The following is a 25,397-nucleotide window of genomic DNA, read 5'->3' on the forward strand; positions in this document are numbered from 1 at the left end:
ATTTAGAGCCTCCAGAACAATCAAGTGGTGAGAGTGCACAACTGTGCCTTGTTTGAGATCTTAAAAGGAAAAAGCATCCAGTCTTTTATGGTTAAGTATGGTACTGAGTGTGTGTTTTTCATGAATGCCTATATTAGGTGGAGAAAATTCCTTCACTTCCAAGTTTGTGGAGGGTTTTTAATCAGGACTAGGTATTGAATTTTGCTAAATTTTTTTTTTAATCCATTAAGATGATCATATTTTCCAACATGATGCTGGAACAACTGATCTTTAACATCCTTATGTAAAAAAATGTTCCTCACCTCACACTCTAATTTATAAAAACTAACTTGAAATGAGGCATAGGCCTAAATGTAAAACCTAAAAGTAAAAAAACTTCCAAAAAAAAATGTAGAGGAAAATCTTTGCAACCTTGATTTGGAGAAAGTTTTGGGTTTTTTTGTTGTTTTATTTTGTATTTTTTTGTTTTTAGATGGATGCGTTTTACTTTATGTGAATTATACCTCAATAAACTTGACTTTCGGAGAAGGCAATGGCACCCCACTCCAGTACTCTTGCCAGGAAAATCCCATGGATGGAGGACGACTGAGCGACTTCACTTCCACTTTTCACTTTCATGCATTAGAGAATGAAAAGGCAACCCACTCCAGTGTTCTTGCCTGGAGAATCCCAGGGACAGGGGAGCCTGATGGGCTGCTGTCTATGGGGTCACACAGAGTGGGACATGACTGAAGTGACTTAGCAGTAGCAGCAGCAAACTTGACTTTAAAATAAACTGAAGCAAACAAAAAGATCTAAACATACACAGAATACTGAAATGTAAACTATTATAACAAAAGGAAAAAAATAAAAAATAACCAAAAATAAAAAATAGATTCTTCACAAAGGAAGTAAATTAGACAAATAGAAGACTTCTTGTTAGCAAAAACTGTACTTCTCCAGAATACTGAGAGACAGTGCTTGTGTGTATGTCACTGACTCGTGTCTGGCTCTTTCTGACCCCATGGACTGTAGCCCACCAGCCTCCTCTGTCCATGGAATTTTCCAGGCAAGAATACTGGAGTGAGTTGCCATTTCCTATTCCACTCCAGGAAATCTTTCCGATTCAGGGATAGAACCTGTGTCTCTGCGTCTCCTCCTGGCAGGCAGATTCTTTACCACTGAAGCCACCTGGCAAGCCCACTGAGAGACAGTATATGCCAACTAAGTCATTACTTAAGAGTGAGGGTAAAATAAAAACACTTCATAGTCTGAAGAAATTACTCAGAGACTCTCAAACAAAAATAAATCTAGAAGGAAAGAGATGAGCAAATAAATTGGTAAACTTTGCTAAATTTAAATAAGCTTTAAATATAAACAGCAGTAACAATAACTACTTGCTTGGCTTTAAAAACAAGGTGGAACTAAAAAGCACAAGACAATAAATGACATGAAAGATGGAAGGGAAAAGACTTATGTTAGAGAATTCTATTATTTGAGATGAAGATAGAGATACTGACTGATTAGACATTTGCTAAGTCAAGTGAGTATGTGAAAAATTTAAGGATAATGATTAGAAGAAAATAGCCTTTCAAATTACTATAGAGGCAAAAGGTGAACAAAGAAAAACATTTAAACTAAAGACATGAATGAAGAAAAGCAGGATAAGCAAGAAGAACAAAAAAGGCACAAAAAGGCAAGGTTAATAGAAAACACAAAATAAGATGGTATGAATAAGTATAAATGTAAAAGTAATTACAAAAAAGTAGGTAGATTCAATTTACATGTTGATACAGGTTCTTGAATTAGATTTAAAATATCTGTCTATGTTCTGTTTATGAGAGACAAGTCCCAAATATAATGTCACAGGTTTGAAATAGAAGGATGAAAATATTATTATTAGATGAAAATATGCATCAAGATAGAAAGCAGTACTAGAGATAATGAGGGATATTATTTAATGACAAAAATTTTATCAAGAAGTAATATTAATCCTGACCCTGGACACAACTAACAGTATTGCCTCAAAATACGTAAAATGTAAATGGAATTTCTACTCACAGTATATGTTAATGGTACTGCAATGTGAATGGTTGCAGCACTATTGCTGCTTTGTAGAAGTGCAATGAAGAGTTAGCACATACAAGAACTCTAGCCTAAAGTGAGCTTTTAAAGTTTTTCTCTTATAAATTAACTTTCTGTTTGCAATAAATATTATCTTAGACACACACACACACACACACACACACACACACACACACACACACACACACATTGCTTTAATGTATACCCTGGGAATCTTCTTCAGATATTTGTAAACTAGATGATTTCTCAAGGTGTTCAATGTGAGAGAAATTTGACTACATTAAGTAATAAGCTTTTTCCAGTACATCATCTGCATGCAAACAAATAACATGGGATTTCAAATGGGATTACCTACATATTCATTAACTTCTTCTTAGTATTATAGTTATTACTCTAGATTATTGAGTTTATTAAGATTTTGTAAGAAGAACAGAAGTTGTAAGATATATTTATTTCAAAAGTTTATAATTAAGTTAGCAAATTCCTAGGGCACCCCTCACTTAAAGTGAATTACAGAATCCTTTCTGTAGATTACATTTTTTTTTTTTTCTGAAAAGTCTCCAATGCCCTCTGCTGTTCATTTATTGAATTTTTTGTTGAAGTATCAGATGGTAAAGGGAGAAGGAAATGGCAACCCACTCCAGTATTCTTGCCTGGAGAATCCTGTGGACAGGGAAGCCTGGTGGGCTGCTGTCCATAGAGTTGCACAGCGTCGGACATGACTGAAGCGACTTAGCATGCATGCACGCATGCACTGGAGAAGGAAATGGCAACCCACTCCAGTATTGCCTGGAGAATCCCAGGGACAGAGGAGCCTGGTGGGCTGTCATCTATGGGATCGCAAAGAGTTGGACATGACTGAAGCAACTTAGCAACAGCAGCAGCAGCAGATGGTAAAGAATCTGCCTGCAATGCAGGAGACCTGGGTTCAATCCCTGGGTCAGGAAGATCCCCTGGAGAAAGGAATGGCTCCTCCAGCATTCTTGCCTGGAGAATTCCATAGACAGAGGAGCCTGGAGAGCTACAGTTCACAGGGTTGCGAAGAGTCAGACATGACTGAGCGACTAACGCTTATAGCTGATAATGTGTTAAATACTCCTGTACAGCAAAGTGATTCAGTTATACATCTATATATATACATTATTGACATATATTCTTTTCCATTATGATTTATCATAGGATACTGAATATAGTTCTCTGTGTTTTACAATAGGATCTTGTTATTTACCCATTCTTATATAAAAGCTTACATCTGCTAACCCCAACCTCCCACTCCATCCCTCCCTCTTGGCAACTACAGTCTGTTCTCCGTGTCTGTGATTCTGTTTCTGTTTCATAGATAGTTTCATTTGTGTCATATTTTAGATTCTACATATAAGTGAAATTGTCTGGTATTTGTCTTTCTGTATTTGACTTACTTCGCTTAGTATGATAATTTCTAGCTGCATTCATGTTGCTCCAAATGCCATCTTTTCATTCTTTTTTATGGCTGAGTAGTGTTCCTCTGTTTATATGTACATCTTCTTTATCCATTCATTTATTGATAGACATTTAGGGTTGTTTCCATGTCCTGGCTATCATAAATAGTGCTGCTCTGAACATAGGGGTGAATGTATCTGTTTGAATTATAGTTTTGTCTGGATATATGTCCAGGAGTGGGATTGCTGGATCATATGGATAATTCTTTTCTGAGGAACTTCCATACTGTTTTCCACAGGGGCTACACCAATGTACATTCCCACTATCAGTAAAGGAGGGTTCCCCTTTCTCCACATCCTCTCCAGCATTTGTTATTTGTAGATTTCTTAATAATGACCATTCTGACTGGTGTGAGGTAGTACCTCATTGTAGTTTTGATTTGCGTTTCTCTAATTATTAGTGATGAGCATCTTCTCATGTGCCTATTGGCCATCTGTATTTCTTCTTTGGAGAAATTTCTGTTTAGGTCTTCTGCCCAGTTTTGGATTGGATTATTTTTTGTTGTTGAGTTGTATGAGCTGTTTGTATATTTTGGAAACTAAGCCCCTTATTTGCTTCATTGTTTGCAAATATTTTTGAAACTAAGCCCTTATTGGTTGCATTGTTTGCAAATATCTTCTCCTAGCCTGTAGGTTTTCTTTTTGCTTTTGTGACAGCCTGCTGTGGCGGTCCACACGTGATTTTTGTGACTGATATCACTCAGAGCATCTTGTAAGATGGAAGACAGGTGCTGATTTCATGCAATATCATCTGTCATTCATAGGGTGTAAGAGTTGTAGAGCTCTGCAACTAATAAAACCTAACTGGCATTTTTTAAATGCTGTAATGAAATTATTTATAATAATACTTATCCTTGTATGTGACCTTAAATTGTGAGTTATTGGATCTTCAAGCACAAATCTTTTAAATTTCTTATTTCAGTAGCATGAGACAACTAATTTCCCTTTTTTAAAACTTGAGAGAGATCCCTTTCTGAATAGATTCAGTCCACAGAACTTAATGTGAGGACCAATCTCCCTATCATCCACAAAAAGCCTTGAATCTTCACAACTTTGCAGCCTGAGAGCCTTGGGGGCTGATGATGGGTTAACTCTGGGAAGGACTCTGTAATTCACAGCAGCTGGCTCCTGTGAAGGGGATGGAAGACACAGGGAAGGGATCTCCTGAGCATGATCAGGACCTGGTGTACTTCAGCCAAATACAAAGTTTAAAGAGCCCTAGGCGGACCAGGATTCCCAGCTGCAGGGGCACCACCCTCCCTGCCCTGACACTTGAAAAAACTCAGCCACTCAATGAGAGACTGTCATTCACTTTGCAGAATGTATTGTCCAGTATGGAATGAATTTGTTCCATTAGGCTGTCTGGAGTATGTTAAGTCTTCATCACAGGACGACGTGTCAAAAATTAATCACTAGGCTAGCTTATGAAACAGCTACTTAAACCACAGCTTTAACTATCAGAATAGTTAAATATAAAGTATCTCAGACAAAATTTCATCATGCTATATTAAATTGTATGCTTACTGAATATTAATTATTAAGTAAAATATTCATGGGCATTTTCAGTTCAGTTCAGTCGCTCAGTCGTGTCCGACTCTCTGCGACCCCATGAATCTCAGCATGCCAGGCCTCCCTGTCCATCACCAACTCCCGGAGTTCACTCAGACTCGCTTCCATCGAGTCAGTGATGCCATCCAGCCATCTCATCCTCTGTCGTCCCCTTCTCCTCCTGCCCTCAATCCCTCCCAGCATCAGAGTCTTTTCCAATGAGTCAACTCTTCACATGAGGTGGCCAAAGTACTAGAGTTTCAGCTTTAGCATCATTCCTTCCAAAGAAATCCCAGGGCTGATCTCCTTCAGAATGGACTGGTTGGATCTCCTTGCAGTCCATGGGCATTTAGATGGTAAGAAATCCTCTACTTATTTAATTATTTGAGTCAGTCTTAGGAAACAATACATGCTAAGAAATGCATCTAAATTTTTGTATTATAAATATAATATATATTCATTATTGAAGATACACACACAAAAAGATAATTTGTCTTACTACTTAGAGATAACTATTGTTATCAAGCTGTGTTTCCCTATAATTGTTTCTATGGAATATATTTTAAAATATAGTTTTAGGTTAAAATTCCTGTTATTTTTATTATAGAGCTGAGATCATACACTATTCATACAATTTGATATTCTACTCATGTCACTTACATTATTGTGAGATAACAGAACAATATATCTCTATTGGTCTTGGCCTTTGGCTCCCAACAAAGGGCTCCTGAACTCCTGTAATTTCCTGGGTGATAGGAGTGTCTTTTGTTTTAATGAAGTGACTTTGGGTAGACTCCTGGATGAGGTCTGGTCACCAGAAAAAACAAGACATGATTTGAAGCTTGGAATCTACAGCTCTGCCCCAAGTTTTCTGAGAAGGAAGGACTGAAAATGGAGTTGATAAGCCTATGTGATGCAGCTTCCATAACAATCAGACTGTATGCAGTTTGCAGAGCTTCCAGATTGGTAAACACATCCACACCAGGAGAGGAACACATTCTGACTCCAGGGGGATAGAGGCTCCTGCGGTCCAGACCCTCCCAGGCCTTACCCTCTGTGTTTCTTCATCTGACCGTTCATCTGTATCCTTTACTAATCCTTTAGTAAAGTGGTAAATTCAAGTATTTTCCCAATTTCTGTGAGCCACGCTAGCAAATTAATTGAATCTGAGGAGGGGCTTGTGGAAATCTCCAATTTCTAGCCAAATGGGATAGAAGTTGTGGGTAACCTGAGGACCTCCTACTTGTGATCGGCATCTGAGGTGGGTGGGAACAGTTTTGTGGAATTGAACCCCTAACCTATGGGATCTAACATTAGTGTCAGAACTGAGTTGAATTGTAGGACATCCAGCTGGTGTCACAGAAGTTGCCTTTTGTTTAGGGGAAAACCTCAACACATTGGATGACTGGAAGTGTCAGAAGGAAAGTTATGTGAGTGTGGTAGCTGTGGGTATAGTTCTTCCATACAAAGAAGGAGAACTATAGGTTTTTCTTTATGTTGTAGAAGATTTCACATATAATTGAACAGTCTTCAAAATATCATTTTAAAGTTACTGCATAATATTTCAGATGTTCACAAATTATGTAACACTCTCCTATTTTTGGACATTTAGGTTGCTTCAGTTCTTTATTATCATAAGTAATCCTGTAAAAAAATTCCTTGAATGTAAGTTTTTGTGAATATCCCTAATTTTATGTTTACATTAAGTTCCAAAAAGTACAATTTCTAGGTCGTGGATACACACATTTTTAAGGTGCTTAGAGAAGGCCATGGCACCCCACTCCAGTACTCTCGCCTGGAAAATCCCATGGACAGAGGACCTGGTAGGCTGCAGTCCATAGGGTCACTAAGAGTCAGACACGACTGAGCGACTTCACTTTCACTTTTCACTTTCATGCATTGGAGAAGGAAATGGCAACCCACTCCAGTATTCTTGCCTAGAGAATCCCAGGGACGGGGGAGCCTGGTGGGCTGCCGTCTATGGGGTCACACAGAGTCGGACACGACTGAAGCGACTTAGCAGCAGCAGCAGCACCATACATACTGCTAAAGTGAACTCTGAAAGTTTTAAGAACATACTCCTACCAACACTGCATGTTCATGACTTCAGGAATGGCTTTTACAAAACTGACTGGGCAAAAATATTTTACAAGTAAACTCTAAATATGCGGGGAAGTTATATACAACTTTCTATTCAGTTCGTAAATAATTTTTTTTTCTCCAAAGGTGTCAGGAAGATAGAAGGACCTTTTAGTAGAGTGGTGAGAGGGTCAGACCTAATTGTTTCTTAATCTTTCAAAACTTGTTTCTTCATCAATAATGTAAGCATAATAATACTTGCCCTGCTAAACACAGAGTGTTTTGTGAGGATACCATGAGATGATACATGTGAACATGCTCTGAAAACTATAATGTCATAAAGGTGGAAGGTGGTACTTTTACTGGTTATTATTGATATGTGGACAGACTTGCTACATGACATCAGACTTATAAAAGGATCACTAACTTTTTAATATCTTATGTTAACCTTAATGCACATAATCTCCATTTTAAAGCTCAGATGATCCAAAAAGTAATGGTTTTGGTCCATTTTATTTATTTAAAAATAGTAAATATGGATCTGAGAGTTGGACTGTGAAGAAAGCTAAGCGCTAAAGAATTGATGCTTTTGAACTGTGGTGTTGGAGAAGACTCTTGAGAGCCCCTTGGACTGCAAGGAGGTCCAACCAGTCCAACCTAAAGGAGATCAGTCCTGGGTGTTCATTGGAAGGACTGATGTTGAAGCTGAAGCTGCAATATTTGGCCACCTAATGTGAAGAACTGACTCATTTGAAAAGACCCTGATGCTGGAAAAGATAGAAGGCAGGAGGAGAAGGGGATGACAAAGGATGAGATGGTTGGATGGCATTATCGACTCAATGGACATGACTTTGAGTAAATTCCGGGAGTTGCTGGTGGACAGGGAGGCCTGGTGTGCTGCAGTCCATGGGGTTGCAAAGAATCAGACACGTCTGAGCGACTGAACTGAACAACTAAGTTGAATGCATTCTCAAGATGCTTAAACCAATGCCTTTCCCAAAGTTATTCCTGTGGGATTTTATTAAAAAGACAGTTTGAAGATCAGTTTGAATAATTATGATGAAATGAAACACAAAGCCAAGGACAGAAGTAATATGCAGTGGGAACTTGATGAACCTAAAAGCTTGCCCCTATCATGAGTGAACCTTTATAAGGAGGGAGATGGACTAGGACAGAAAGGAGGAAAGGATAACTTAAGAAAAACACTGAATTTTTAAACAGGTAATGGCTTGCAAAGAACTCTGTGACTTGGGCCCCTGAGGACTTTAGCTCAGTTCATTAGGATTTTTAGATATAAAATAAAAATAGTATAAACTGCAACTTGACAGCCTGTGCACCGGTGTTCACATCCATTATCTCATTTGATCCCTAAAATTAAAAAAAAAAAAAAAAACAACAACCTTTGAGGCAAGACAAGGTATTATTGACCTAATTTTAAGAGCAAGCAGCTTAAACTCAGATACATTCAAAGACTGGCCTGAGGTCTTTTAGAGTCTGACAGGAGACAGGACGCTAATGCTATTCCTATATTTTACTCTCGAAGAGGGAGTTTCCTTTGACAGCACTGAGTCTTTAACCTCTTGCAGAGGTATTCTCCATCCCAGGGTAACCCGCACTAATTTAATGACGCTTGGAGCTAACCACTCACTGAGGGTACTCCTATTTTAAATCACGGTCTCACCTTTAAAAGCGCAGTTTCTTAGTTCTTCTCTTCGTCCTGATTCTTATTTAGACTCCTATTTTTCCTCAGACGATCTTCCTCCGTCTCACTCCAAAGCTCCACCCTCTTCGGAGAAGTCGCGTCCTCGGTATCCAAGGAAACCAAGCAGCCTGGCCCATCTTTTGCTTTCCTCCCTTTCCATTGGCCAGTTGGTTCCGGTGTAGATTCCCCCCCTCCCCCCGCCCCCACGTCCCTCCAATGGCTAATGGGCTTGAGGGGAAAGCGCAGGCCTTCCGAGTTCCGTCCAACACCGGCCGTAACTACTCTTATCATCCTGCGCATTGCCTTCTGGGAAATGTAGTTTCTCAGTTGCCCGAGCCATTCAACATCTGACCACCATTGGAACTACCTATCCCACCGGCCTTTGCGAAAGGGGCGGGAGTAGGCAAGGGGTTCTGGTCAGGATGGATACTTAGAACTTTAAAATTCCAATTTGCCACCCGGACCCGTGTAGCTGACGTTTACATTGCTGAATGAAGTGAGCGGTTTTGCTGTTGCTTCAGCAAACCCTCTTATCAAGCGTCTGTCTCCCTTTTGGCTTGGTCAGCACAGCGGCAAGCCGACTGGACTTGGAAAGACTAACCTGAGGCTGAAGTAATCTGTGGGAGAAAGAGGGGCACGCCATGTTCCCCTTCTCGGGATGGGGGCTGGGCTGCCTCCGGCTCTGTCTGCTCAGAGTGTGGGCCGGCGAGGCCACCGGGCGCTGGGCCTGTGGGACATGTCAGTCCCGGCTGTACGGCTCAGGTGGGTCCCAGCCCGAGGTCTCTAGGTCTGACCCTGCGCGCGGGACTCTGAAGGAGTGGGCGCTGCTGGTGAGCCCTTTCGGCTGTCTGCGGGCGCGGCTCCCATGCCACCTGACTGTGAGGCCCCTGGACCCCCTCACCTACCCAGACGGCGACCGCGTGCTGGTCACAGTGAGCGGAGTGGAGGGCGGGGCGCGGGCCCTGGCCGGCCTGCAGGTGAACTACGACGAGGCGCACAAGGAGGTGACCATCGTGGCTGATGTCATCGACCACCAGGCGTCCGTGGAAGTGAACGCGCCCCTGAAGTTTGGCAAGTGATTGTAAAACGGGTTTGGGTCCCGGGGCACACCCTCTGAACTTCTGAAATTAGGCCGACGTGCATTTTTAATTTGTCCCTTTGGATCTGACTTTTCAACGTAATTTACTCTTGACCCCTTCAGAAGCTATGTCTTTTTTTTCTGTTCTACTTTAGGTTTCTGAGTAGCAGTTAGGAATTAAGTTTTCAGTTACAGCAATTTTATAAATCTAGTAGAAACATGATTTGGAATAACCTAAGCCTCATAACATCTTTTTTTGTCGTATCCTCCTTTGACACTTTATTCCTATTTGTGTTACTGCACTTTGTCCATTACAAAGTGTTCTATTTTTCAGGGTTAAAGTATCTTGATAATCCACTCAGTGGCATGGCAGGCGGTCCACATTTCCACTTGCTCATGGCCTGGGGTCTGTTCCCCAAACAGCCTTGCCTATAGTATGTTGCATATAATCTGGACCAAGTGTTTGGTTTCTCATAGGCACCCGGCTTCTAACTGAAAACGTCAGCATTCATTTTGGCCTAAGTAAATTTTGCAGAGTACATCATGAGAAACGCTGGACTGGAAGAAACACAAGCTGGAATCAAGATTGCTGGGAGAAATATCAATAACCTCAGATATGCAGATGACACCACCCTTATGGCAGAAAGTGAAGAGGAACTAAAAAGCCCCTTGATGAAAGTGAAAGAGGAGAGTGAAAAAGTTGGCTTAAAGCTCAACTTTCAGAAAACGAAGATCATGGCATCCGGTCTCATCACTTCATGGGAAATAGATGGGGAAACAGTGTCAGACTTTACTTTGGGGGGCTCCAAAATCACTGCAGATGATAACTGCAGCCATGAAATTAAAAGACACTTACTCCTTGGAAGAAAAGTTATGACCAACCTAGATAGCACATTCAAAAGCAGAGACATTACTTTGCCGACTAAGGTCCATCTAGTCAAGACTATGGTTTTTCCAGTGGTCATGTATGGATGTGAGAGTTGGACTGTGAAGAAGGCTGAGCGCCCAAGAATTGATGCTTTTGAACTGTGGTGTTGGAGAAGACCCTTGAGGGTCCCTTGGACTGCAAGGAGATCCAACCAGTTCATTCTGAAGGAGATCAGCCCTGGGATTTCTTTGGAGGGAATGATGCTAAAGCTGAAACTCCAGTACTTTGGCCACCTCATGTGAAGAGTTGACTCGTTGGAAAAGACCTTGATGCTGGGAGGGATTGGGGGCAGAAGGAGAAGGGAACGACAGAGAATGAGATGGCTGGATGGCATCAATGACTCGATGAACATGAATCTGAGTGAACTCCGGGAGTTGGTGATGGACAGGGAGGCCTGGCGTGCTGCGATTCATGGGGTCTCAAAGAGTCGGACACGACTGAGCGACTGAACTGAACTGAAGTAAATTTTCTGTGAGTTGCAGGCTTTGAAGAAAAACACATAGTTAGATTGCCCCAGAAAGGTCAATTGATAATGGCTACCAGATATGTTTTCTAGGTGTTTTGAGTTCCATGTTATTTCTCACATGGAAGCCACAATTTCTGCGACACTTCTCTAGGAAAGTCTTCCCAAGTTCTCTGCCTTCCTAGGACTGAAGCAAAATACTATTAATGATCATAATAGCAGATAACACTCCTAAGATAATCTTTTCTAATTACAGTTGCACTATATTATAGACACTGTTTTTGTCACCATTTTTGATAAGAGAATTGAAATACAAGTTTGATGACTCCGTAGTGGTAAAGAACCGACCTGTCAATGCAGGAGACTAGAGACAGTGATTCAGTCCCCTGGGTGAGGAAGATCCCCTGGAGGAGGGCATGGCAACCCACTCCAGTACTCTTGCCTGGAGAATCCTATGGACAGAGGAGCCTGGTGGGCTAACATCCACAGTATGGCAAAGAATTGGACATGACTGAAGCAACACAGCACAGCACAAGTTTCATATACTGAGTATTTATTATGGGTGAATAAGTAGAGGAGATCCATGCCCTCATGAAACTTAATTTCTAGTGGGATAGATCAAAAAATATGCCTGTTGTCTCAGATATAGGGTGGTGGAGCTGAGATTTGAACTGACTGAAGTCTGCTGAACAAGTACGCTTTATTGCTTCTCAACTATTTTTTTTTTTTTTAACTAACCTAGATGAGTAAGAGACCCTGATCTCAAAATATAAAAGTCTACGATGGGGAGGAAGATTTGCTAATGTGTTAGATAGTACAAAATAAACTGAATATTGAAATAGAGAAAAGCAAAATTTTATGGCAGCTCAGATAAAAATGAACTACCCAAACTTCATTATTTGTTAATTCCTCTTTTTAGAGCCAGAATCCCATTTCCAGTTTTACTGTTTCCTTGTGTGTATTCCACAGGCCCTTCAAATCAACATAGTTCAGTTTTCTTCATACTCAACTCAGGTTCCTCCAGTTTCTATAACTGTTTCAATGAAAGAGTGAGAATAGCATTCAGTTCAGTCAGTTCAGTTGCTTAGTTGTGTCCGAATCTTTGCGACCCCATGAATTGCAGCACGCCAGGCCTCCCTGTCCATCACCAACTCCCGGAGTTCACGAAAACTCATGTCCTACAAGTCAGTGATGCCATCCAGCCATCTCATCTTCTGTCGTCCCCTTCTCCTCCTGCCCCCAATCCCTCCCAGCATCAGGGTCTTTTCCAATGAGTCAACTCTTCACACGAGGTGGCCAAAGTATTGGAGTTTCAGCTTCAGCATCAGTCCTTCCAATGAACACCCAGGACTGATCTCCTTTAGGATGGACTGGTTGGACCTCCTTGCAGTCCAAGGGACTCTCAGGAGTCTTCTCCAATACCACAGTTCAAAAGCATCAATTCTTCAGCGCTCAGCTTTCTTCACAGTTCAACTCTCACATCCATACATGACCACTGGAAAAACCATAGCCTTGACTAGACGGACCTTTGTGGGCAAAGTAATGTCTCTCCTTTTGAATATGCTATCTAGGTTGGTCATAACTTTACTTCCAAGAAGTAAGCGTCTTTAATTTCATGGCTGCAGTCATCATCTGCAGTGATTTTGGAGCCCCCCAAAATAGAGTCTGACACTGTTTCCACTGTTTCCCCATGTATTTGCCATGAAGTGATGGGACCAGATGCCATGATCTTCGTTTTCTGAAAGTTGAGCTTTAACCCAACTGTTTCACCCTCCTCTTTCACTTTCATCAAGAGGCTTTTTAGTTCTTCTTCACTTTCTGCCATAAGGGTGGAGTCATCTGCATAGCTGAGGTTATTGATATTTCTCCCAGCAATCTTGATTTCAGCTTGTGCTTCCTCCAGCCCAGCATTTCTCATGATGTACTCTGCATAGAAGTTAAATAAGCAGGGTGACAATATACAGCCTTGACGTACTCCTTTTCCTATTTGGAACCAATCGGTTGTTCCATGTCCAGTTCTAACTGTTGCTTCCTGACCTGCATACAGGTTTCTCAAGAGGCAGGTCAGGTGGTCTGGTATTCCCATCTCTTTCAGAATTTTCTACAGTTTATTGTGATCCACACAGTCAAAGGCTTTGACATAGTCAATAAAGCAGAAATAGATGTTTTTCTGGGACTCTCTTGCTTTTTCCATGATCCAGCAGATGTTGGCAATTTGATCTCTGGTTCCTCTGCCTTTTCTAAACCAGCTTGAACATCTGGAAGTTCACGGTTCATGTATTCCTGAAGCCTGGCTTGCAGAATTTTGAGCATTACTTTACTAGTGTGTGCTGCTGCTAAGTCGCTTCAGTCGTGTCCAACTCTGTGCGACCCCATAGACGGCAGCCCACCAGGCTCCCCCGTCCCTGGGATTCTCCAGGCAAGAACACTGGAGTGGGTTGCCATTTCCTTCTCCAGTACATGAAAGTGAAAAGTGAAAGTGAAGTCGCTCAGTCGTGTCCGACCCTCAGCGACCCCATGGACTGCAGCATTCCAGACTCTTCTGTCCATGGGATTTTCCAGGCAAGAGTACTGGAGTGGGGTGCCATTACTAGCTTGTGAGATGAGTGCAATTCTGCAGTAGTTTGAGCATTCTTTGGCATTGCCTTTCTTTGGGATTGGAATGAAAACTGACCTTTTCCAGTCCTGTGGCCACTGCCGAGTTTTCCAAATTTGCTGGCATATTGAGTGTAGCAGTTTCACAGCATCATCTTTCAGGATTTGAAACAGCTCAACTGGAATGCCATCACCTCCACTAGCTTTGTTCCTGGTGATGCTTTCTAAGGCCCACTTGACTTCACATTCCAGAATGTCTAGCTCGAGGTAATTGATCACACCATCATGATTATCTGGGTCATGAAGCTCTTTTTGTACAGTTCTTCTGTGTATTCTTGCCACCTCTTCTTAATGTCTTCTGCTTCTGTTAGGTCCATACCATGTCTGTCCTTTATCGAGCCCATCTTTGCATGAAATGTTCCCTTGGTATCTCTGATTTTCTTGAAGAGATCTCTAGTCTTTCCCATTCTGTTTTCCTCTATTTCTTTGCATTGATCGCTGAGGAAGGCTTTCGTATCTCTCCTTGCTATTCTTTGGAACTCTGCATTCAAGTTGGAATATTTTTCCTTTTGTCCTTTGCTTTTCACTTCTCTTCTTTTCACAGCTATTTGTAAGGCCTCCTCAGACAGCCATTTTGCTTTTTTGCATTTCTTTTCCATGGGGATAGTCTTGATCCCTGTCTCCTGTATAATGTCATGAACCTCCGTCCATAGTTCATCAGGCACTCTGTCTATCAGATCTAGTCCCTGAAATCTATTTCTCACTTCCACCACCACTCAATATCTAGCCTTAACTTCTCTACCCACCTATTGAGGGTAGAGTATATTTAGAATATGTTTTCTTCTCCTTATGCCTATCTAAACTGCCTGAGATCAAGCCTTATGTTATAACACTACTTAATGGCTAAAAACTTGCCAGTTACATTTGCATCCATGTAAATATGGGGTAAAATTGTCTTTTATGTTTTTTACATTAATCCAAATCAAAATATTGCCTTTATTGAGACTGCCATATACACAACTGTAGAAACTGATCTTTATTTATACCATAACTATTGGAATTGTAGTGTTAGGCCCCAGTAGTTTGTGTTTGGGGCAACATTGCTTCACTGGTCTGGTTTAAGGGAAATCATCAATATTTGAATTAGGTATTAAGTATTGGTGTTTTAAATTTTTATACAGAGACATCTAAGGTTACATATTAAGTTGAATTTAAGGTTAAAGTTGGGCTTCCCAGGTAGTGCAGTGGTGAAGAATCTGCCTGCCAGTGCAGGAGATGTAAGAGACTTGGGTTTAATCCCTGGGTGGAGAAGATCTCCAGGAGTAGGAGATGGCGGCCCACTCCAGTATTCTCATCTGGAGACTGTTCTTCCGTAAACAGAGACTTGTCTCTGGAGACTTGTCTGGAGTCTTGTCTGGAGACTTGTTTATTCTTCCATAGACAGAGAACCTGGTGTCTGCACTCTGTGGGGTTGCAAAGAGTCAGAGACGACCCAGCATGTACGCGGCACACAAGGTTAAACTTTCAAGCTAAGGATGCCTTATTTTCTAAACTCTTTTCATGTATATACTGTTTTCCACAATTTTGAGGTTTTAATATTCAGTACTAAATTTTTCAGAGTTGTTCTACTCTTTATTACTTCAGATTACCTTGTGATATAGCTGCATGATAATATGAAAGGTTAGAGGTAGGATTTGAAAACCTTAGTCATGATCATGTACACCGACACCTTTCTTCTACAGTATGCTTTAAATTTGAGGGAGGTTTGGAAACAAATCTTTGAACTTTTAAAGAGAATAATCTAACTGACTTATCCAGGTCACCATAATGATGTTAACTTGCTGTATTCTTACTCAACTTTGTGTGTGTGTATTTTCTCAGTGGGAAAGAGGCTTCTATAACCTTTCCCTGGTGTGCCTATGAGAATCTGGACTCTTCTACCTCCTTTGCTTACCTCCTATGTTACTTCCTTTAGTTGATAGAGGCCAACAGAAATAACTGCTTTTTAAAAACTGGTAGGAAAGGGCTTTACATTTGGCCCTGCTGTGATGGAGGTCCCTTACCTATAGAGAGAGACTACTGACAACTATATTCTTTCCGGAATTCTGTAACATTATGAACATGACTGAAGAACTGAATTTTTGCGGGACACTTAAATGCTTCGGAGCCATTACCATAGTAACTTGGTTTTTCTTTTTTTCATTTGTAGATTTGAATATCCAGTCATCAGGGTCTGGCTGTGTAAAGGTCCAAAATATTGAGTGTGATAATTGCAAAATTGAAACTGAGCAGGGGACTAGCATCTTACAGTCTGTTAAGGTATATTTATTTTTCTAATTCTGTTTTAATATTATTTTTTAAAACACTTAAAACTATGAACCATGGTATCTAATAAAGGCTGTTATTCTGAACATCATTTACTGAAAATATTGAGTATCATTTATTCATCACTCAGAAATTCCTTGTAAAACTCTTCTTTTAAAATCAGTTTTGTTATGACACTGTAAAGGTTGTAGCAGAGGTTTTCATCATATTACATTTAGATTTCATTTCAAAGTGTACAGCAAAACTCATAATATATTCTTAGTATTCTTAGATCTTGCCAAGATTAAGAAATTAAAGAATGATTTTCTTACATTTATTAAGGAATAAGGAAAAGTCTTTAAGCATTATAAATATGCTTAAAATATTAAGTTAATCAAAATTATAATGTACCAGGTAGCCCATTACTTAAGGATTAAGTAGGTATTTCACTAAACAACAAAAGCTTCATTTTGTGCTGTAATACTTTTATATTTAATTTTCTTTAAATTTGTCTCAGCTCTAAATGATTTCAAATGCATATTGATAAATTTAGCTTATTCTTACTGGTACTTCTTATATTTGCATATTCAAAACTCAATACTTTTGTGAACTTTGTTAGTATTGCTGAAGAGAAGTCAGTCATCTCTGCTTCATAATTGCAAAACATTTTCACTTTTAGTTTTATAAACTAATTAGAATGATTAATTGGATGCATTAAATTTTTTTTACATTATTTGTTTTGTTCCAACCACCTTTGTTTACACACCTGCCTTTGTCATTTGTTCACATGTGATCCTTTTCAATATATTTAGTTGCACAAATATCAAAAAAGATTACATACCTTTTGGAAAAATGAGATGGTTCCAGTTCTTGTTGTAAAAGATTGCACAATGCGGTTTTCATGTTGAATGACTAACTGAATGAGAATACCATGGCTCCTTTTTGTTCTTATAAACGTATTGTTCACTCATCAATGCTTGAATTTCAGAACACTCATCTAGAATATTGTCCCCTGGAGACTCAGAGTCTTAGATTTTCAATCTCACATTCAAACTTAGAAGCAACTGTACTGCTGTCTTTGTCTTTGCAATCATCTTTTGATTCATCTGAAAATTCTGAAATAACTATTTTTTCAGTTTTTCTTTTTTCTATCATCATGTGCATAACATGAAAAATGATTTCTCAACTTTGGCATTATTGATATTTTGGGCTGGATAAATTTTTGTTGTTGGGGCTGACCTATGCACTGTGCGGTGTGTAGCAGTATTCCTAGATTCTGTAAACAAAGTGCTAAGAAACAGTCCTCATATAGGACAATGAAAAATATCTCCACACATTGTCCTCCTCTGGGGGGCAAAACCACCTTTAGTTGAGAACCACCATTCAAAACTTCCCTTGTAGCTCAGTCTGTAAAGAATCCACCTGCAATGCAGGAGTCCTCCTGCAATGCTGGAGACCCAGGTTCGATTCTTAGGTTGGGAAGATCCCCTGGAGAAGAAAATGGCACCCCATTCCAGTATTCTTTCCTGGGAAATGCCATGGACAGAGGATCCTGGTGGGCTAAAGTACATGGGGTTGCAATAGTCGCACATAACTCAGCAACTAAACCACCACCAAACACAGCATTCAAAGCAAGTTTATCATTCTTCTGTTGTCTTATTCTTTTAGACATTTTCTGTCAGAGTTAGGAATAATTGAAAAATGTTATTGAAATAACTACTCAGATAATGAAGTAGCAAAATGATTTGAGACATGAAAAATAAGATGACTAAGATCCCATAATGTATTTTAGATTTACAAAGGAGCCCAGTGGACCATTACAGTAATTTTAAGATAGAATAATGCTTATCCTATTTAAAAAATTAGTAAATCTTCTATTTATTTTTTTAGTATACCTCTTAGAAAGAATAAAAGTCATGATACATCAGTCCTACAAATAGAATGTGTTAGTTGCTTAGTTGTGTAATACTCTTTGCGACCCCATGGACTGTAGCCCACCAGGCTCCTCTGTTCGTGGAATGCTCCAGGCCAGAATATGGGTTTGGTTGCCATTTCCTTCTCCAGGGGATCTTCCCCACCCAGGGATACAACCCAGGTCCCCCGCATTGCAGGCAGATTCTTTACCAACTGAGCCACCAGAGAAGCCCACAAATAGAATAGTTAACGGAGAAGGCAGTGGCACCCCACTCCAGGACTCTTGCCTGGAAAATCCCATGGACAGAGGAGCCTGGTAGGCTGCAGTCCATGGGGTAGCGAAGAGTCGGACATGACTGAGCGACTTCACTTTCCCTTTTCACTTTCATGCATTAGAGAAGGAAATGGTTCCAGTATTCTTGCCTGGAGAATCCCAGGGACGGGGGAGCCTGGTGGGCTGCCGTCTATGGGGTCGCACAGAGTCGGACAACTGAAGCGACTTAGCAGCAGTAGCAGCAGAATACTTAAAAAATATTCAAAAATTAAATTTGGGTCCACTGAATCTTAGTGATAGGAGAATTGAGTTGAGAGAATCATTCTTGAGATCTCAGAATTTAACTGACTTAAATTCACAAATGGGAACGCTTCATAAAATACCTGGTATAAAGCTTTAAATACGGTGTAATATTATTTCTAGTTAGTGATTGCCTTTAATGTAAGTTTCTCTTCCACTCATTTTAAGGATCTGAGATATATTTGATCTATGTAATAAGATGTTTATAGCAATAATAGTAGCTACTGGTGGCTCAGTGGTAAAGAATCTGCCTGTTAATGCAGGAGACATGGAAGATATAGATTCCCATCCCTGGGTCAGGACTATCCCCTGGAGGAGGAAATGGCAACCAACTCCAGTATTCTTGCCTGGGAAATCTCAAGGACAGAGGAGTTGGTGGGCTACAGTCCATGGGGTCTCCAGAGAGTCATACACAACTTAGTGACTGAACAACAACAAACAAACAACAAAACTGTCTACTGAGTTCTTATTATATATCCAGAAACGTAGCTAAGCCTTCATTTATTCCATGAATTGTCTCCTTTTTATCAAGGAAGAAACTGTCAGATACAGAGACTGAGGAACTCATTTAGGTTCCCATAGTTAATAAACAGAGCTAAGATTTGAACTTGGGTCTTTCTGCATTCCAAGCTTATGCTATTTTCACCTCTCTTTATTGTCCAAGCAAAATGTCTAGCAGTAGTACATTTTTTCAGCATTATTAGGGAATAAATAAGTAAACTTTTCAAGCAATAGTCTCTTACCTCATTGAATGCCACACATTTGCATTTTTTAATGCAGTCATAATAGTTTATATTATACTAAATAGCTTCTGACTTATTTAAACAGTTTAACTATTTCATAATATTTTTGAGCTTTAGACTTCTTTGAAAATAGGATGATTACTTACTTGGAAAAAATATACATGATATGAAATTTTGCTTACAATTTCATAAGTTTTGCAGACTCTAGAACGGCATATAAGTTTGGTTAAGAACTCTTGTTGTTCAGCCCTGTCTGACTCTGTGACCCCATGGACTGCAGCACGCTAGACCTCCTTGTCCTTCAGTTATTTTGGAGATATTCTTTTTTAAAGTTCATGAATTACTTGTCTGCTTGATAAAGACTGTATTATTAAATACAGTTGGACTTCTGACTCATGTTTCTATGGGCATGAAGTAGTCTACCATGCTGTAACATAAATGAACTTTTTAAGAGGGGCTCATTTTGCCCTTTTCACTGAATTTTTTGAATTTCATCCCTGGGCTGTTTTACCTAAAATTTTACTGTTGTTTTTTTTTTTTCCCTCCGAGTAAAGCAACCAGAAGGTATATGATTGTTTTGAACTTTTTTCCCTACTTTTTAGATACTTTTCTGTTATTACTGGTTGTGATATTGATGGGTTTGCTTTTGCTGTCTTTCATTCTCTGATATTTACCTATTCTTTTTCTCTTTATACTTGTGGTAGAACTGAAGACTTACACATATATAAAGGTGAAGAAAGGTGCTCTGAAAAATAGAGCGAACCATCTAATAGCTCACGCACGACTATAGTTTAGTTTTCATTTGCGTGGGTGACTCATATCTATTCAGTTACTGTAGGTTCCTTTCATCTTCTGGCTCTGTAATCTATTAAAGCCTTATTGTAATATACACTCACCTGATGGAAGGGGCAGAGCACAGAGAAGGCACATCGGTTCTTCTAAAAGCACAAGCCTGGGTATTAAACATAGCATTTCCACTTATATTCTATTGACAAGAACTTAGAAGCACCTAGGTAGCGCTAGTGGTAAAGAGCCTCGCCTTCCAGTGCAGGAGGTTTAAGTTTAATTCTGTTAGTTTATAATTTGCTATTTTCCAGTATATATCACCTGATAAAGTTGTTTAACCTTTCTGATTCTTGAATTTCTTTCTCTGTAAAATGGAGAAAGATATAATATGCATCACTCTGAGTTGTGAGAATTAAATGTTAGTTTGTATAAAGTAGCGAACACTGTTATTGATGCAAAGTAAATGCCAAGTCATAGATGTTATTGTTATTAATAATATGCACATTAATAATGATGAACAGTAACATTGATTATTGTTATCATCTTCATCATTTATGTTTAGTTAGCCAATCACAGTCATCTTTGATTCCCACCCCTTTCTTCAGTTAAGCTGCTGAAACCCCTGAGTATCTTTTTTTCCCTTTAGTCCAGACAGCTTTATTTAATCCCTTTAACAGCAGTTGACATTCTTTTCTCACAGATGTTATTATTCAAAGCAGTACATTTCTATTTCATGCCTAGTTCCTCTGTTACTGCTTTATTATTATTATTTTAAAAGAAATGTATAAAATATTGAATATTTATTAGTATAAGTCAAATTTATGCTCTCTTTTTCTATATGTGTATTTTGTATTTGTCTTTCAGAGTCAAAAATTACATGTTCAAACAACAGGAGGCAAAGTGATCTGCCTGGGAACGGTTTATGGAAATATAGATATCCATGCATCAGATAAAAGTGTAAGATTGAAATTATCATTTTTAGTAGCTACAGTTTTGTCTCAGGTTGGCTCACATAGAGGGTAGATTCTGCAGGATTTTTGGTATAACTTCCCCTTTTTAATTCATTTTAGTTTATTAGTAAATTTAAGTTTGAAATAGAGATGATTAAATATTATACAATTTAATTTTAAATTTGTGTTTTAAAACTTTTGTTATTAGTTCCTTATTTGAAATCAGTAATATCTTTAAATACTTAATATTTGTTTAAAATTTTTTAAAATTGAAGTAGAGTTCATTTACAATATTGTGGTAGTTTCTGCTATATAGCAAAGTGATTCAGTTATATACACATATGCATTCTTTTTTATATTCTTTCCTTTAGGGTTTATCCCAGGGTATTGAATATAGTTCACTGTGCTATACAGTAGGACCTTATTGTTTATCCATTCTATATGTAATAGTTTGTGTCTAACCCCAAACTCCCAGTGCCTTCTTTGCAAATATTTAATATTTAATTCTGATTCTGAAGAGATTTTTTTTTTTTGATCATGGGTTAAAATTATTCATTAAGTAATACTATGAAGAAGTGAAGTGAAATGAAAGTTGCTCAGTCGTGCCTGACTCTTTGTGACCCCCATGGACTATCGAGTCCATGGAATTCTCCAGGCCAGAATACTGGAGTGGGTAGCCTTTTCCTTTTCCAGGGGATCTTCCCAACCCAGGGATTGAACCCAGGTCTCCCGCATTGCGGGCGGATTCTTTTACCAGCTGAGCCACAAGGGAAGCCCTAAGTAATACTATAATTGGAATTAAATTTTTCTTAGTGTTAGGTTTGTTTGAGTATTTTTATTTACCCGATACCTATTTATTTTGCCTTTAGGGAATTGAAGGATGAGTTTCAAAACTCAACTTTCTTCAGTACTTTCCACAAGATGGCACCAGTAGATAGCATTACTGTTTTCCAAATGCTTTTATTAGCCATAGGAATTTTCATTTTTATAAGACAGTTTGCCTTTTTCATTCGACTTTTGTTGTTTTCTCTGGTTTAACATAGTATTAAGAGTAAAGGTATGATTTTGAAATATAAATTGTCAACAATTTTTCAGCACAATCAGTAATATATTGAATCTTTTAGAAAGGTGTAAGCCACCTTTTGAGCTTCCCAAGTGACAATAGTGGTAAAGACCCCTCTGCCAATGCAGGAAACATGAGAGACTCCAGTTTCATCCCTGGGTCAGGAAGATCCCCTGGAGGAGGGCATGGCAACCCACTTCAGTATTCTTGCCTGGAGAATCCCATGGATTCTTGCATGGAGAATCCCATGCCCCTGGAGGGCATGGCAACCCACTCCAGTATTCTTGCCAGGAGAGCCTGGTGGTCTGCAATCTGTGGGGTCGCAGAGAGTCAGACACAACTGAAGTGACTTAGCACACAGGCACAAGCCACCTTTCAGGGCTTCCGTGGTGTCTCAGCAGTAAAGAATCCACTTGCAATACAGGAGACAAAATAAATGCAGGTTCAATTCCTGGGTCAGGAAGATCCCCTGGGATAGGAACTGGTAACCCACTCGAGGATTTCGCCTGGAGAATTCCATGGACAGAGGAGCATTGCAAGTTACAGTCCATGGGGTTGCAAAGAGTTGGTCACGACTGAGCACACAAGCCATCTTTTATTTTACACTCAGATAATTTGCATGGCTCTTTTGTCATAATTTGTTCAATTCCATACTCAACTATATCCTCAGATGATTGGTAGAGAGGAACTGGAATCCTATATGTAGATTATTGTTGGCATAATTAAACAAGGCAGGTTATCACACTAATTATTATACCTTTTTATTTTTCATAGCCTTTTCCTTAGGACCTGTGGGAGACTGTTTAAATCCAAACACTCAAATATATCTTTTTAGAAAGTGTTGAAAGACACTGCCTGGCTTTATGTGGCAGCTGTTTTGAGATGGCATTTAGCTTCACCTCTCTGATTGTGGTCTTGGAGGTACAAAAGGGAAATTGGACAACTGCAATTGTAGAGTAGTACATACTGATGTTCAGATGTAACTATCAAAGGTTTAAATCATCACAATTATTTACTATTTTTAATATTTTGGCCACTGTTTCCACTCATCATTTGTCTTTTCTGTCAACTTTCATGGTTTATTGAATATTCCTTTATTCCTACTTTCTGATTTTTTTTGTTTGTTTGTTTGTTTCCTGCCTAACTGAGTTTTGTGTTGTGCTAACAAATCTATTTTGATATTTCTTTTAGTTTATATTATGCATAGTGTTAAGTTTTAATACATATATCTAAGTTTGTGGGGCTTTATATGAAAAAGCCTTATAAAATATATTAACTTTCAATAGACAGCTTTAGTGGAAATGTTTTGGATATTTGAGAGATAGCATAGTGAATTGGTTAAGAGTACAAAATTGAGCATCAGCGTACTTGGGTCTGAATCCTGGCACAGCCACTTACTAAGCTCTTTACTTTCAAATTAGTTATTTCACCTCTATGTATTTTGGTTTTCTGCAAAATGGAATAATGATGATGTTAACTCAGATGGTTGTCATGAGGATTAAATGAGTTAAAACATAACATAGATAAAGTACTTAATACAGTGTCTGGCATAGCTAACTCTGTTGTAGTGTTGATGATGATGTTGATGGAGGTAAATGAAACACAGGAAAGATAATTTGACAAGTCCTAAACCTCATGCATTGGAGAAGGAAATGGCAACCCACTCCAGTGTTGTTGCCTGGAGAATCCCAGGGACGGGGGAGCCTGGTGGGCTGCCGTCTATGGGGTCGCACAAAGTTGGACATGACTGAAGTGACTTAGCAGCAGCATCAAACCTCCCAGTTAACTTCACTGAGACTCTTTCATTATTCACAACATAGGGATGGTGTTTTTTTTGTTTTTTTGCTCAAGAAGATTGTGAAATCAAGTGGGCATAATAAATACTCAACAGTATTCTTTATGTATCATTTTATATGGAATGGCTATTTTTAAATAGTATTGTTAATTTCAGTATCCTAAGTTTGATACAGAGAAGATAGAAATCCATATTATCTGATTGTTGAATGAATTGATGATACAGTTATCATTTGACCTTCCTTTCTTAGTTGGCTTAGAGGTTAAAGTGTCTGCCTCCAATGCGGGAGACCCGGGTTCGATCCCTGGGTCGGGAAGATCCCCTGGAGAAGGAAATGGTAACCCACTCCAGTATTCTTGCCTGGAAAATCCCATGGACGGAGAAGCGTGGTAGGCTACAGTCCATGGGGTCGCAAAGAGTCGGACACGACTGAGCGACTTCCCTTTCACTTTCACTTTCTTAGTTTGGACTACAAGGCCACAATTTTCCCTTAAAACTTCATTTTAGTTTGATAATGTTTATTTATAATAACTAGACTTTATGAGAAAAAGTTCTTTTTGTGTAGGAAGGCAGATTAATTTATAGCAATATCTCTCTAAGAAAGGTATTTTGGGGTCTGCTTTTTGTTCTATCTTTAAATAGCTCCTTTTCTTAACAAGCAAGCTGTACAGTTTAAATGAGTCTATTTTTCACTCTTTGTGCTATTACCATAAATATAAATCAGACCTTCAGTATTTAAACTATGGTGCCCTAAGTTTAATTGTTTCAGTTAATATCTGATACAATGCATTATATATGGCCCTCAATGAATTTTCTATTTCTTTAAAGTAATTTTATTGATTGATTGGTTAAAATAGTTATATTATTGTGGCAAAGAGAGTTGTATTTTTGCTTGCTTTCATTTGCTTTGAGGATATTTTTTTAGCTTCCTACAGGGTAAAATATTTAGTGTTTAATGAACAAAGTAAATTTTTACCTTTTTCTAGTAAAAAGCTTTTTCTAGCTTTCTCTAGTAAACTTTAGCTTTTTTAGTAAATTTTTAGTATTTTTTAAAAATACATAAGGAATGTCTTAAAGGCTTTATTTGATTGTGGGGAGAGTCTAATCAAAAGTTCCTCCTTTGCCAATTCAATTAAGTTTCAAATATTCTTTCAATATTTATCTTTTGGTATTCCCTAAAACAGCCTCACTATTTATAAAAAGCTAGAGTATTCATACTTGTCTGCTTTATGGAAATACTCGGAGAATTTGAAGCTATGCATAAAGCAACTTTTCATAAAGAAATTTTGTAGGTAAAGATAATTTTTTTAGAAATATTAAACCTTTACTGTTA

At 38.9% G+C, this 25,397-nt stretch overlaps 1 protein-coding gene across 1 annotated transcript in view; it reads left to right on the top strand.

The window, feature by feature from the left end:
* Positions 1 to 9,512: 9,512 nt before the first annotated feature.
* FAM185A (family with sequence similarity 185 member A) overlaps positions 9,513 to 25,397 on the top strand; it is a 70,239-nt gene continuing 54,354 nt past the window's right edge. Inside the window, exons 1-3 of the mRNA XM_068972393.1 lie at positions 9,513 to 9,942; positions 16,145 to 16,254; positions 21,121 to 21,213. Of these exons, the coding sequence (XP_068828494.1) occupies positions 9,513 to 9,942; positions 16,145 to 16,254; positions 21,121 to 21,213 (633 nt within the window). The remainder of the gene's footprint in view (positions 9,943 to 16,144; positions 16,255 to 21,120; positions 21,214 to 25,397) is intronic.

Source organism: Capricornis sumatraensis, chromosome 5 (genome assembly GCF_032405125.1).
Source record: "Capricornis sumatraensis isolate serow.1 chromosome 5, serow.2, whole genome shotgun sequence".
Taxonomy (NCBI): Eukaryota; Metazoa; Chordata; class Mammalia; order Artiodactyla; family Bovidae; genus Capricornis; species Capricornis sumatraensis.